This window comes from Mustela nivalis, assembly GCF_964662115.1.
Source record: "Mustela nivalis genome assembly, chromosome: 3".
In the NCBI taxonomy this organism is placed as follows: Eukaryota; Metazoa; Chordata; class Mammalia; order Carnivora; family Mustelidae; genus Mustela; species Mustela nivalis.
The window spans coordinates 88,697,500-88,713,847 of NC_139022.1; the positions used below are offsets into that span (position 1 = coordinate 88,697,500).

The 16,348-nt window shown below is 34.9% G+C and overlaps 1 protein-coding gene across 1 annotated transcript in view; it reads right to left on the reverse strand.

Annotated features, from left to right (window-relative positions):
* The window catches only part of CWC27 (CWC27 spliceosome associated cyclophilin), a 201,168-nt gene that overhangs the window by 172,578 nt on the left and 12,242 nt on the right, over positions 1-16,348 (reverse strand). Inside the window, exons 3-7 of the mRNA XM_082723092.1 lie at positions 15,086-15,198; positions 12,488-12,631; positions 10,984-11,082; positions 10,028-10,131; positions 8,270-8,339 (exon numbers count right to left, since the gene is read on the reverse strand). Of these exons, the coding sequence (XP_082579218.1) occupies positions 8,270-8,339; positions 10,028-10,131; positions 10,984-11,082; positions 12,488-12,631; positions 15,086-15,198 (530 nt within the window). The remainder of the gene's footprint in view (positions 1-8,269; positions 8,340-10,027; positions 10,132-10,983; positions 11,083-12,487; positions 12,632-15,085; positions 15,199-16,348) is intronic.

Consider the following 16,348-nt stretch of genomic DNA (forward strand, 5'->3'; position numbering starts at 1 on the left):
CTTAGAAGATAGTTCACAAGAGTAATTTGAAATAAATGCACACAATTGTTTTTCAAACACATAGGCTATACTGCACAGAATTACATGTATACATGTATTCTGCTTCTCTGAAGAATCCTATTACATTCTTTGACCTGAAGCACAGACAGAAACACTTAGAAACAAACAGATCTTGTAGGCCACTTAATCTAGTCTCCCACCCAATGCAGGAATCTTTTTGACATCACTGCTAACTTCAACCCTGAAAGGAGCTTTTCCTTAGACATACACACAAATCACTCCTTTTCAAATGTTTTCTAAAGTTGGACAGTTCTCTCTGTAATTGGAGAAAAAAAAAAAATCGATGTGTAATTTCCAACCATCCAACCAATCTTAGTCCTACCTTCTAGAACTACAGAGAGCTTAGTTTAAATACAAAGAGACTGGTAGGTACAATAATGGCCCCCTAAAGATGTCCGCGTCCTAGTTCTTAAAACCTGTAACTTTGTTACTTTACATAGCAAAAGGGACTTTGCAGATAAATTAAGGATTCTGAGATGAGGAGACTATCCTGGATTGTCAGAGTATATCCAGTGTTCTCACAAAAGTCCTTACAAGTAAAAGAGGGAGGCAGGAGAGTCTGTTTCATAAAGATAAAGCATAAGAAAGAAGCTATGGTCTGTTGTTAGCTTTGAAGATGGAAGAAGGGGCCACAAGCCAAGGAATGCAAATGAGCTCTAGAAGTTGGAAAAGTTAAGGGAAGAGATTCTCCCCAGAGCCTCCAGAAGGAAGGCAGCCCCGCCAATACCCCAATATGGAGCCAATTGAAACCTGCTTTGGACTTCTGACCTCCGAACTGTAACATATTAAATTTGTTTTGCTTCAGGCCACTAAATTATGGTAATTAGTTACAGCAGAAATATGAGACAAACATAAATATATTAACATCTTTTTAAAATTACTTCAATGTAAACAATTAGAAAGATTAAGTTTAATACAATATAATGAGGCAAAAACAGTTTATATAAAAGACTGTTCAACACTTCTTACAACCTCTGTGCAAAAGGCCTAGTGGCACTCTCCATGCCATGTCTGCCACTTCCTCTCCCACCAATCCTAACCTCCTGGGAAAGCTTAATTTCTTGGACTAAACAAGAATATGACAAAATATTCTTACTTTATTTTCAAAAGCAGTGTATTTGCCTATCAATATAACTTTTTTGGGGTGAGGAAAAAGCCTTCTTATAACTTGGGATTTGATGTAAAATGTTGGCATATCTTGCAGTGAGAGAAATACTATGTGTATCACCGTAAGTGTGGCACAACTTAATCAGTATTTTTAAATCTAGCTATTACGATACTTTTATAATGAATCTACCATTTAACCTGCCTCATGAAAACTACTTGTCTGATTGTAAGCTCTCACTTGAAAAATATTTTCTGACATCTGTTTTTAAGTTATATACAAAGATTCAGGAGTAACCTTTAAACCAGTGGAGACATTTGAATAAAACTAACATTTAAGAAGCAAAATGAAAGGAGGGATCTTCCATAAAAACTTTTTGAATGTCTGAAGCCTAGGATCATATTTTTACTTAGCTTTTATTTCTCCAAAGTATATCCAGTTCCTCAAGCATTCTCCATGTGGAGTGGTTCTTGGCTTTATCACCGTCCTCCTCACGATCCTCCCTTCTTCTGAATGCATCTAGTTTGTCAGTTTCTTTCTTTCTTGCCCTTTCTCTCTCTCCCTCTTTCTCTTTTGTCAGTATCCTTCTTAAATACGTTCTGAACTGAACAAAACGCTATAAACGTGATCACCCAAAATGCAAAGAATGTTAAATTTCTTATTCCAGAGACCTTACTCTTAATAATTCAACTAGAGCTTACAGGCTATTAAGTCTTATACCTATTCAGCTGATTGCATTAAACTCAAGTATAGAATTTACATGTACTCCTATTACACTTTAACTGACTAGTTCAAATAATCATGCGCAGGTTGACAACAAAGCACTCTTTGGGCAGAAGTATTCAATCAGATATAAATCCATCTGACTAGACTATCTCCCAGATCAAATTTCCTCATGTTGTCCACAAGACTATGATGAGAGACTCTGACAATGTACTCTCTGGAACTCAAAATATGTTATTACGGCCTCATTCTTTCATGCAATCCTATCAAAAAGGAAATTAAGTCAGTCTGGCAAGTCACTTAACCAGAGTCTCAGTTTCCTCATCTATAAAGCAAGGAAGTTGGACTAGATCCCTTTGAGCTATAAAATTCTATTATTCTAAAAGAGATTTTATCAGGTAGTAGAAAGATACTGAAATAAATAAGGAAGGAAAGCTAACCCATGTGGGAGAGGTACCTTGTCATGAATAAATGAGTGGGGTGAAGTAGTGTCTGTAATCCCACACTGGTAATCCATAAACCAGAGGGGACTCCCTCTTCTCTCTCCTTTCACATAAAGCAAAGCCCCAATTCAGACTTTACCAATTATTAACTTGTGATGTTATACAGGTTCTGGAATAAAGCTTAACATACTGTGGAGTCACTGATAAAAGAAACTTGATAAGCAAATGAATAATGAAACAAATTATTTTTAAGACCTCTGCAAATATTTAATTTCATGCAAGCCCTGTAACTGAAAATTGTTCTTAGTCTTTGTAAAAGATACTTACTTGACTTTGGTTCTAATTATTAGATGTGTTTAAAACAGTAAGGCTAACTTTTAAGAAATTTATCTATTGGTCATACTTTTCCAATATTCAGGCTAGTGTTCCTTTTTCTTACCAAGGTTTCATTTTACTCCAAAGGTAAAATGTATTAGAAGGTTCTTAAAGTCTGAATAACAGTACAAAAGGAAAATAAATAAACTGTACTTCCATTGTGATTCACTCTAAAATTCATCTCATGCCCTCTAGAGAAATTTCCTTTCCTCTAAGCCAATAAACTTCAATGATTTCTTTTTATCGTTGATCTATTTTCTCAAGCTAAACTTATTCATTTTACTATATAAACAGACAAAACAGGTGAATTCTGTGAGCCAAAGACTCAGTACAAAGTGCCAAGATGCATTCACATGTAGAGAAGAATGGGTTGTTGGGGGATCATGATATACACGTGTACCCAAGTGCTCTTAAATGCTGCTCAAGCTACTATCCAGGACCCAGTGGAAGTGCTCAGGAAGAACAGTCAGGCAATTGTGCTGAGTTAAGGCTTCCAACCCCAGAAAGCTAAACTGTTGGTAAAGTTTTTTTTGCCAACCCTCTAGACTGCTTTAGCACCTTCTGCCTAATAACCACAATCATACCAAAGATTGATATTCTTCAGCTTTCTGAGAATCAAATATAAATTATAACATAGAGTATACTGCTTAAGACGTTTAAATTTCAAAACCATTTTCTGAGATTGCATATTGAATCAAAGTAATGACTATCCACTTCCTTATTTCACAACTCTAAATGGTTCCTGGTATTTTCATGCTACAAAGAAGAAAGTTGAGGCTCAGAGAGCCTAAGTTTTACAAAGTCACAGAGTATCAGTGGAAAGTGAAGAGCCAGTATCAGTGTGTATGATCCCAAATCCATGTCTTTCTGCTCCAACACACTGCCCCTCAATGATGGCACAGTTTACCAACAGAGAGCTCATAGCCTAGGACTCTACACACTTAATAGGGCAGAAAGAAAAGGGTATAATGTTTTAGTATACATTGAGAACACAGTCATGGTTCTTGTGTAATAAAACAAAATGGATATTTTTAAAAGGAAAATGTAAGCATTACAAGCCAGACAAACATTAGATAAGAAAAAGGAATGATTAAGAAAAGACATTTGGAAAAGATGATATTTTATGTGTTGAAAATAAATACGACTTTGACATCCAGAATGGGACAGGATACTTCATGCAGGGAAAAGAACATGAAAAAAGACATACAGAAAGAAAAACACAAAACATATATACAGAACAACAAATAGTTCAGATCTGCTAACACAGTGTTTTCTACCTTTCCCTGTTAAGAATTCCAAGGAATTCATTAAAAGTATAGCTTCCACCAAAAAAAAAAAAAAAAAGTATAGCTTCCCAGGCTCCTCTCTTGAAGATTCTGATTCCATAGGTCTGAGGAAGGTGTAAGGTTTTAATTTTTAATTTTTAAAACAGTGTTGGATCTGACATTTCTGTGGTTTCTAAGTGGTCTAAGAAGTATTTAACTAAAGGGCCGAGTTGGTAATGGAGAGTCACAGTCTTATTTCTACAGTCAACAGAAAGCAACTGTGCTATCTTTTTTTTAAAAGATTTTATTTATTATTATTTATTTTATTATTATTATTATTTTATTATCCTCGATCCCAGGACCCTGAGATCATGACCCAAGCCGAAGGCAGAGGCTTAACCCACTGAGCCACCCAGGCACCCTGCAATTGTGATACCTTAATGAGGTTTTAGGAAGACTGTTCTGATGGTAATGAGTGGAAGGGAAAGAAAAGCAAGGAGATGGGAGACAAGCCTGTAGACTAGAGCAACAGCCAAGGCTAGAAATAAAGACCTGAATGAGGGTAGTAACAAAATAAATTAAAAGGAAAAAATAGATTTGAGATACGTCATGGATGAAAAATTGGTAGGACAGTGCAACAAATTGGTTTTGCAGAGAATGAATAAGAAAAAAGTCAGGATCTAAAATTCTTCTCTAGAGAATACTGATACCAGGGAGTAGAAAACGAAGTCACAAAACAGAAAAGTCTGGGAAACAAAGATAATGAATTAAGCCTTGGCCAGGACTTGGGTTACTAGTGAGATATTTAAACATAGAGAGATGGCCAATAGGCAGCTGGAGAAAAGAAAAGTAAGCCAGCCTAGAGATAGAGATTTGAGAGTCAGAAGCAAACACTGTTTTTTTTAAAGATTTTATTTATTTATGTGAGGTACAGCGAGAGTAAAAGAGCACAAGCAGAGGGAGCAGCAGGCAGAGGGAGAAGCCGACTCTCCACTGAATAGGGAGCCTGACATGTGGCTCATTCCCAAGACTCCAGGATCATGACCTGAGCCAAAGTCAGCCACTTAACTGACTGAGCCACTCAGGCGCCCCAGAAGCAAACATTTGAAAACTTTATCACACAGTACAGTCAGATGAGAGAAATACGATGACACAATACTAGGCTTATACTACTCACATGATAATGTACTGTAGGTTGCAATTTTCTTGGCAAAAAGGAATGAATTTACTTAGTCTTTCCACTGTTTGAAGTGTTTTTCAGGTTTGAGGCAACATAAAGGACAAGCCAATACCATCTGCAGTGGTATCCTTGCACATTTCAACCTTGTAGCAAACACAGATTGCTTTGGGGTTATCAAGTTCACTATAGTCAGTGTAAGTTAAACATTTTGTTTTACTTAGTATAATAGTAAGCAGCATAGTAACATATGCTTGAAACATTTAACACATACTGTTGTTACAATAGAAAAAATTCAAACTAACTTCCTAGTAAAGTTGATCTCAAAGTAAGGGTAAGCAAAACATACTTTCAACCAGAAATTTAATTCACAAAAAGACTAACAGAAAAACTCCCTTCTCCTACCCTTGTGCTTTCCTCAGGCTGCTCAGCCTAATAGTCAGGACTCCATGTGAGTTAGGAAAGGGTAAGGGGCCGACTGCACTGAGTTGCCTTCCACCACAGAATGCTGTGCTACCAGCTTAATTTCCCGCCAGTCTTCTAGACGGCTTGGGCTTAAAGGAAGCAGCTTCCGCAGCATTCAAGATCATATTAGAAACATAAATAGCTATAGAAAGCTAAGTTCGCAATTCTGATTGTACCACCTCCTAATTACATGGTCTTGCACAAGTGATTTAACCTTTCTCAGAATTGATTTCTTCCCTTACATAGGAGTACTAACATCTCTAGCATGTGGTTGTTATAGAGGTGACATAACATAAATATTTAACACACGTAGCAGAGGAAAATAATTACAGTCTAACATATGCTTTGATGGCCACAGATTACCATGGGAAGAAGTTAAACTTAGCCTGGGTAGGAGATGGGTAAAGATGGGTGGAGGTAGTCGAGAGTTGATAGTGGAGTTAAATCATAAAGGAAAAACAAAAACTAACCAAATAAAGGAGAACCTAATCCAAGCAAAAGGAAAAACAGGAGTGGGAGGATTGTGGGGAAGGCACTTGAACTTGACATCTTTAGAAAACATCAGCGAAAGGGACTCCTGGCAATTTCCAGATCTAACATTTGTTGTTTTGTCCATTTACAAGTATACCCAGACAATCATGACATATAGTATATCTTTCATTTTAATAAGGCAGAAATTTAAATCATGAATAAGTCAAGACTAGTACACTAACATCTAAAGAAGGGTACCGGAATGAAGAGGTCTAGGGAAAGGAGGTTTTCATATAAAGATGAATTTAATTTTGACATCTAAAGTAGAGATTTTTCCTAAAGGAAATCAAGAATGTCAGATAAGAGGCCAGAAATAATATTTGTCCAGGTGTCCCAGAGTTCAGAATACTAGTATACAGGTGGAAGCTGAGAATCCATGGTATCAAATATATCACTCTAGAATACTGAAGACAGCAGGAAAAAGTCATGACCAGAACATTTCTTACACATGTCCATTTCAATTCAGTGTCTTAATGCAATGGGTAGAAGCAGTGTGCTTACTAAATGCCCAACATTAGCCTATCAAAACCATCCTCTATTATGAGGGAAGCACATGGATAAAGAATTAAACACAAGGGTAAAAATAATGTGCTTTTAAACTAGTGCTACTGTTAGTTTTGGTTAGAAATAGGTAACTATATTAAGCAAATAAGACAGGGCTAAGTTACAGAGTTTTAATTACTACAACAGAACTTTTAACCTTTTGGGTTTCTGTATTCACTAATTTTCTTTCTTTCTTTCTTTCTTTCTTTCTTTCTTTCTTTTTTAAACACTGCAGAAAGGTAATCTATTTACAGAAGCATAATTTAAAGGCATTATGATTTTCTTTACAAACAGATGTAAGAACAGGAACAGTCACTTTTTTTTTTTTTTTAAGATTTCATTCATTCACGTGGCAGAGAGACAGATTACAAGTAAGCAGACAGAGGGATAGGAAGAAGCAGGCTTCCCACTGAGCAAGGAGCCCGATGCAGGGCTCGATCCCAGGACCTTGAGACCATGACCTGAGTCGAAGGCAGAGGCCTAACCCACTGAGCTACCCAGGCACCCCAGGAACTATCCACTTTAAAAAAAACTCTACATTCCATTCCTCCACTATTATTTATAATTAATTAATTTTTTTGAGAGAGGGAGAAGGGGTAGGGAGAGAATCTTCCAATGTAGGACTCAATCTCACGATGCTGAGATCAAGACTTAAAACGAAATCAAGAATCAGACCCTTAACCAACTGAGCCACTCAGGTGTCCCTCAACCCTCCACTATTATTATAATTCACTGAACTTCCTGTATCAAAGGCTACCCCAGCACACCAGCCCCTTCCCTAGATTTGACTCTCCAAATTTTCATCTCTTCATCATTTAAGGGAATACATACCGGAATCTTTGGGAGTAAAAGTCCTTGAAGGTGATTTTCTTGGAGTGTATTTAACAGACTCACTATTCTAAATATTGTCAAGGCATAGGTGTTTCAGCAATGAGTATTGTGTCAAAAAGTATATTCAGGAAAACCACACTTAAAGGCCTAGTGGAAGCATTGGTGGGGTAAAAGACCAGGAGTGGATTTATAATCCAAATACATGTATCTTACATGGTTCAAATCCCAGCTCTAGCTATTTACTGGCTGTGTGACTGAGCAAATTACAACCTATCTATACCTTAATTTATTTTTGGGTAAAATGGGATAATGATAATACCTATCTTAAAGGGCTATGATGAAAATTAATGACATTAATGAATATACAGATAATATTAAAATGAATATAAAAGCTTTGGTCCAACACTATTATAATAACAATCATAATCATTATCATCTAGCAAAGCACTTAAATAGTAATTAAAATCTAAATCACAAGGTTGAATCATTTTTTAACTCTAGTTCTGAATTTAAAAAAAATAGCTTGTTAAGAAACCCCATAAAACTCTAATTTCAAGAGGGCATATCAGCTTAGGAATTGCAAATATTACTTGACACCAAATCATTTTACAAATCAGTTCAGTGAACACTTTCTGACCGTGTACGGTGGAAAACATGCTGTGCCATATATATAGCAGGAGATACAAAAATGAGTGAGATAGAGAGACCCTTATATCTTTCATAACTCAGAACAAAGGGATTAGAGTTTTACCTGACTAACTCGATTAACTTCCTCCTCTTCTTCTTCAGCTTCCTCTCCAAATGAAAGTAAACTAAAATTTCTTATCAAAAAAAGAAAGAAAAAAGGAAAGAAGAATGAAAGAAAATTAAGAAAATTAAACAAAACTTATACTATATTTTCAGGCAATAAAACAGAATTTACAAGAACACATTTTAACTGTTCAGGAATACACAATATGACTTAGCATTCAGCATACTAAGGATCTGTATTTTCAGCATAATGTTAAGGCATTGGCCTCAGACCAAAGAAATTCATATATTAGATGAACCTAATGACCAAAAATTCATCTTCAGCACTACCATTAAATATATTAAGTCAAGCATGACAGAAATAATTAAGCCTTTTATATTTATAAAAACTGGTTAGCAAAATGGGAGTTTTCTGGAAACCTAATAAATATAAATGGGAAGCAATTAATCTAGTGTCTTCCAAAATGTCATAATACTTCGAAATTGATAAGTTACACAACACTGTCAAATAAAAAAAATATAAGCAGTAAACATAACAAAAAAATAGCCCATGGGGAAGAATAAACTGTTTGTTTTCTTTGAGCCTTCAAACTAAAGAGAGCCCAAGGAAGATAAATAGCAAGTTATTAAAATTCTCTCTCAAATATTGAAAAAATAAAAGAATTGGCAACAAGAAGAATTTTTTATTTCAAAACCTAGATGCAATCAAAGACTACCATATCACCCCTAATATATTTGCTATGAATTAAAAACAAAAACAAAAACACCCAGCTTTTGGGCTAATATCAAGATAAATAACAGTGATGAAATATTGTACCTGAATATGGTGATGCTGACCTTTCACCCAGAGGTAAATTAGTCAAAAGAAATGAATCAAAAAACAGAAGAATATCAAATACACTACCATATAAGAATTTATTTTGCCACAACATCAACTGCTTATTGAAGTGGCTCACATTTGACAGTTTATAAAAGCAGCTTAACTTCCTTATACTGTAGGGTATCATGGAAAAGAAACAAATGTGATTGAATACCTATGCCACTGGGTGTTTTCAAATTCCCCTGCTCATTTTCTCTTCCTAACACCCAGATGTTGTAATTATAATTTCCATTTTACAGGATGGGGAAACTGAAGCTCAGAAATATGAACATACTTTGCTCTTATAAATGGTGTCAGGCAGAATTGTACCTGGAACTGTCTGACTCTAACAACTATGAATATACTAAAATCACTAATGTGGATGCTACACTTCACTAAAAGAGGAAGTAAAAATCTAACTCTCTGATACCTATTTTAATAAAATAGACAAAACTAATAATATGAAAAATACTGTCCACAAAATACTGTAACTTACTTACTCCAAAACAGGAGTGAAAAGTTAAATTATGTAACCATGCAGTCATTATATCCTTCATACTTGACTTTCCAAATTCTTTACATGGAGCATATATTAGTTGAAAAACAAGTAAAAAAAAAAAAAACCACAAAAATTCTTAACTCATTTACATAAATAACTGCTATAGTGATCATAAATATTAATACAGATTTCATGCAGACATGTGACACAATACTTCTTTAGCTTGTTACATATAGTATTTTAATAAAAGAAATGCATATTTAGAAAAAAAAAACACCTCATAATTCAGATATCTCCCCAGTCCACACTGGCCTCTCCTTCACTAAACAGTTACAACTAAACAGTTGTTACAAAAGGAAACAAAATGAATGAATTTCTATTATTCTATTATTTCTGATTACTTTGTGCCTTTGGGCTTCAGTTTCTTTACTTCTTCCTCTGGTTTCTCTTTTTTTGGCTTTTTTATTTCTCTTGGAATGATGTCATCAAAAGGATTAAATAAAACCTATGGAAAAAATGGTTTGAAAACATTTTCCCATTTTTAAAAATTTCACAAAAAATTAAAACCAGTATTCAATTGCATTAATATTAACTTCTGTATTTTTTGCTCACATAACTATTATAAGCCTAGTGATATATTTACTACATAAAGTACTTCCACTTACATGGCCTTGATGGATTTTCCTGATAATCCTATGTGTAATTAGGTAAAAGGTATTTTATCCTGATTTCACAAAAGGGAAAAACATTCAATAAAACATAATACCTAGAGTAAGCAAAACAAACTCAGAGAGTATGACCCCAAATCAAATGCTTTTAAGGACCTTCTTCCTCAATGAAGGATCACTCTAAAATTACCCAGGAAGGCACTTCATTGAGTTAACTAAGCCTAATTCTTCTAATATTCCCTTATAAGTCAAGGTTTTCATATACCGGATTATCAGCTAAAGTTTCATCTTTGAAACCAAAACCTTCAATTAAAAAAAAAAATTCTTAAATCAGAAATTGTGCCTAAAATACAGAGACAAAATCTGAATTATGATGTCGATTTAGTATAAAGCCTTTACTCAACAGTTTAAAAATACTAACAGGGCTCCTGGTTGGCTCAGATGGTTAAGCATCTGCCTTCAGCTCAGGTCATGATCCCAGGATCCTGGGATCGAGTCCTGCATCAGGAGCCCCTGCTCAGTGGGGAGACTGCTTCTCCCTCTGCCTCTCTTTCTTTCTGTTTGTCATGAATAAATAAATAAAACCTAAGAAAAAAATAATAAAAATTTAAAAATAAAATAGATAAAAATACAGCCCGCTTCTCTTATGTGATAATTTAAGTGCTGTATCTTGGACAGCATGCTCCTACCTCACAGCTTCTTATTCTGTGTGGATTACGTGGTCTTTCATCCTCATCTACATCAACTTCTGTCAACCGCAGCATGTTATACACTGTATCCCCTGTGACCTATCAAACAAGACAGAAAACCTAGCTGTAAACTATTACATTCATTCTTTGAAATGAGAGAGGGCTTCTGAAAATACTTTTTCAATAATTAAGAGGAAATCTCATATTTTTATATAGGAGCCTATGCATTAAATGATGCAAATAAAGCAACTTCTTCTCAAGGGGAAAAAGCATAAAGGGAGTTCAATCCCTCAATAACATTTTTAGAAAACTTCCAATATATATTTAACATCAGGTTTTATTAAAAGTGAAGATATGATGCCAAGTAACCTCATACCGAATGACAACTTTTCATTTAAACAAAATAAACAAATTCAGATTTTAGAAGTGGGTGGAACAAGCAAATAACAATACCACCTGTAAATGCTTAGCAGACATTATCTTGTTATATCTTCACAAATATCCTAACAGCAGGTACTGCCATTATCCTCCTTCTCTCGGTAAGAACACTGAGATTCAAAGAAGTTACAGAGCCAACAGTGATGGCCTTTCTGAATTCTTATTACTACGCTACACTTTGTCTCTAATGTGAAAGTTCTATATTAGCAATTGTAAAAAGTGGTGCAGAATGACAATCTAAATCTCACTTTATTATATGTTTTTATTTTTTAAAAACAGTAGGAAGAAAAATCTACGAACATCAGACAACCTGTGTTACAGTGGTTCAAATGTGCATATTTTAACCTATGTTGTTAAGTTTTAAGCAACCAGACTGTATTGCACGTTTTCAGCACGAGTCCTTTCATTCAACATTTCTCAGGAGTTTTAAAATAATACCAATTTTCCAGTTGTGCTCAGTTTGTTTTTTCCCTTTCATCCTCACACAATCCAGTTTTGCCTAGGCTGTGGGGAAACCATTCCTACTGAACCAGTAGAGGGAGCTGATACACTAGTGATGTCTAACATGCCTACGAGTTAAAACGTGGAAATATGTTTTTTAGAAGGGAGAATGAAAAAACAAAACCGTCAGAATCCCCTTTTAAAGAAAGATGTTAAATGTGAACAGAATTAAATAGGTACTACTCAAAGTAATATTTCAGGTAAAATGGTTTAATGTTAACACAACTTCCACTCTTCACTTAAGAAATTCATCATTGACAAAAATAAACTTTAAACTACTAAATGTTGTTACCTAGATTTCTAAAAACACAAAAATTATCAGATGAGCAATATAGTAGCTAATATCATCAGTATGACTTTAGAAAAGAACATTTACAGTCATAATTAATGACTTATTTGAAACATACAAACAAAAATAAAGGTGGTACCTGATAGTTCATTGTAAAAGGAATATATTCCATCATTTTTAGAAATAATAAATATCCCAGGGAATATTTTTATGAGGGCAGCTCCTAGATAAGTTGGTCATATTTATCAAAGAAGCTGAAGATAACTGGACACAAACCTTTCCAAAAATGGTATGTTTATTGTTGAGTTCATCTGCTCGACCCAGTGTAAAGAAAAACTGGCTGCCATTATCATGAGGACCAGCATTTGCCATGGCAACCAGTCCTCTCCGATTAAAACGTAACCGGGAATGGAATTCATCCTGAAGCATAAAAAAAAAAAAAGTTTAGTGAATGACCTCAGTTATAAGGTTCTTCCTACTCTGTTAACCAGGTTCTGTATAACTTCCAATCAAAAATGCTAAAGTCTTATTTGACTGATTTTCAAGTATAATCAAATCCAATACTTCCTATTCCTTCTCTAATGTTAAACTCGACTTCACTAGCCTGTAAGCATCTTCTAAATATCCTCAACCACAAATGTATCCCATTTTATGGGAAAGCTGCCTATTTACACAGAAGAAGGGCACTCAAAGGGGAAGAGATTTCTAAGTCATTCCCCTTTATCCAACCCTTAAAGTTATCTAACTTTTTAGAACCTTCTGTTTTTCTTTTCCAAAAACACTACCTTGGAGTCATTGTAGGGTCTTCAACTACTGCCCCTCCCCACTCCATTCTAAGGTCTTTAAAAAAGGGCTTTCTTCTTGTTTTTTAATTCAAGGAATCTACTTAATTGTGTTATGTGCTTTACTTTTTTTAAAGGTCTTTGTTGAGTCTTTTCTGAACTGGCACTGCTCCCATTTGCCAGTTTTCCAAAGAACCAGAGCAAGCCTCTCTAAAGTGGATTTCTTGCTATGGTAGGGCTACATAACATACATTAGTCTCTCAGTTAACAGAATTTCTGTCCAGACCTGATACTAGACTCATTTATAATACAGACGTATGATGTAATCAGTGCTTTTCAGAGGGAAAGTTATTTTTCCTTAATAAGTAATTGTCAAAGATTTGAGCACAAAGAGTCATAACTTGGGATGCCTGGGTAGTTCAGTCGGTTAAGCATGTACCTTCAGCTCAGGTCATTATCCCAGAGTCTTGGGATTGAGTCCCACATCAAGCAACTAGCTCAGTAGTGAGCCTGATTCTCCCTCTACCTCTACCTGCCACTCTCCCTGCTCGTGCTCTCTCTCTCTGTGACAAATAAATAAATAAAATCTTAAAAAAACAAAAACAAAAAAAGCCATAACTCTTTATACTGTATCGAAAGTGGCCTAATTGAAAAACTTAACAAGATAATGGTATTATATAATAAGTAAAAATCTCAATTTAGAAAGGAATTATGAGAAAGTGCTATACTGTTACACTGAACAACAGAATAAAGGAATGCTTTCTACTAGATGGAAGCTCTAAAATCATGAGACAAGTTAATTTGGTAAAATGCAAAGTAGTTTTTTAGTGACATTTGAGACTTTTTTATTATAGCCATTCCTCATTTTCTAAGGCCATTATCATCTGGAAATTAAAGCAAACAGTTCAAATATTTTTCTCAAGAATCACACAGTGACCTAGTAAAAAATTAAAAGAAACTCCAGACCCTCTATGTCATTCATATAAACATGATGTCTTTAAAAATTCTCATATTTTAAGAGCTACCGATGTTTACTCATACAAAGAACATGACATTAGTACCATCAGATTAATAAATAACCTAAATTGTAGTTTTTATTTGAACCCACTGTTATTAATATTAACTACAATGCTCTTTTTTTCTTTTTAGATCTGTGTAGGCAGTTAATAAATCACAGACCTATTCTTAATTAATACACTTTTTTTCTAACATTTTTTATGTTAATTCTTTCTTCTGTCCCCCTTGTGATTTCCTGTTATGACATGTGTTTTAGGCTACAAACATCTGTTGTGCATAATTAAGAATGAGTTCTGCCTTGGACCTAATTGTGTCTCCCCAATTCATATAGTGAGGCTCTAACCCTCCGTGTGACTGTATGGGAGACAGGGCCTGCAAGGAGATAATGCTAAGTTAAGTGATGTTATAAGTGTGAAGCCCTAATTCAGGACTGCTAGTGCCCTTATAAAAAGAGGAAGAGACTCCAAAGTTCACTCTCTCTACCATGTGAAGACATAGCGAGGAGGTGGCCATCTGCAAGCCAGGAAGAGACCCTTCACCAGAAACTGAATGCTAGTAAGTTGACCCATACTTCCTAGCCTCCAGACCTGTAAGAAATAAACGGCTGATGTTTAAGCAAACATCATGGGTTGTTTCAGCCAACCCATCAGTGGTATTTTATTAAAATGGTCCAAACAGATTAATATAAATTCCATATAGTGTTAAATAAAATATTTTAAAATAGGATGGCATATGAAATGTTCTAAAAATCTTTTACATTTACAGAGTTTCAGAGATCAGATATTATCAGATATCAAGAATTACATAAGATAGTTTTTTTTCCTGCCTCACATTTTCCTCATGACCACAAGCAGGTGTACCTGAATTCAACCTAGTGTAAAAGCTAGCAATAAGACAACCCAGATTGCTTGACAGGGGAAGTGCTGCTCTTATACCTGATAATCCTAAACACGTGACAGGTACCGGACTTTGTGCACTAATGTGAAATGCATTTTTTTCATGTGGGGCACAGTCATTTTCAATTAAGCAATCCAAACTGATTTGCAAATAAGTAACAATAAAAATTCAGTTTCACCTTGAATGGGGCTCCATAGATAGACTCTCCACCAGTCCCTGTGCCAGTAGGATCTCCCCCTTGGACTATAAAACCAGGTACAACTCTATGAAAAATGGTGTTGTCATAATATGCTGAAAGAAATTTAAAATAATTTAGCAAAGTCTAAAACGAAGTGTATAGCTTTGAGAGTTAGTATTAGAGTCACAAGATTTTTTTCTCACACAATAAATAGGCTCATAAATCAAACCTCTTCTTCCTTACTTACCCTAAAATGTCTACTCAAAATAGTACAATTTCTACAAAAAAGCATGGTGGTGGTTGTATTGTAATTATTTCCAAGATTCTCTCCAACTCCAGATTACAGATTAATATAATAAATATATTTGGAATATATAAAATATATATTAATAATATTAATATATTAAATATATTTGGAACATATAATAAATATGTTTGGAAGCTATAAAAATACAAGAGGGATCATATATGATCTCTTAATAGTACTTACTATTTGGAACCTGAAATCATTAAGGAGACTTCACCAAGAAAAAGAAGTGGTATGTGGCAGAAGCACAGCATCTCAGTGAGGTAAATCCTGAGCCAAGAAGTTGGTGGGGGCAGAAGGACAATTTTTAGGGCTTGACAGAATCAGTTTATATTAAGTGGAAAACATATGAAGAATATATATGTAACCCTGAAGGAAGCACTGAATAAACAAAACCTATTATTATTGTAAAAGCAAACAAAAAACAAGTAGCAGCCGAGTAGATGGGAGATGGAGTTAATTCCTGGGTGTAGTCCTAGTTCAGTCACGTGCTTAGGACTGGAAAGCAGAAAGAGGAAGAATAGTTCCCTGAAAGCTTCACTGAGCTGCAGAACTGCCTGACACCAGATTTCTTGTCATTCATACAGGATTATAAAGTCTTTATTATGTAAATAATATTGAGTTGAGTCTTCTCTTACTTGCACCTAAACACGAGGTAACTCATTCAATGACAAATACAATCAAGTGTCTACTTTATGAGTCAAAACAAGACTATGGTTTATCGTAATTCATAAAGTACTATATAATACAGTGGCTTGTAGGCACCCTCATCATTATTTACATTTGCAAGATCTATCTGGACGTAAAATCCATACTTTAAAGCAATATTGGCAAGAGAGACTCAGTGCAAAGAAGTGCTCCTTGGTTACAAATAGAAACTGTAAAAACTGAGTCTAAAAGTATCTCTCCTGTATTAAGTAACCATTTACTCAGAGTACGTTAAAACTAGGCAGCAT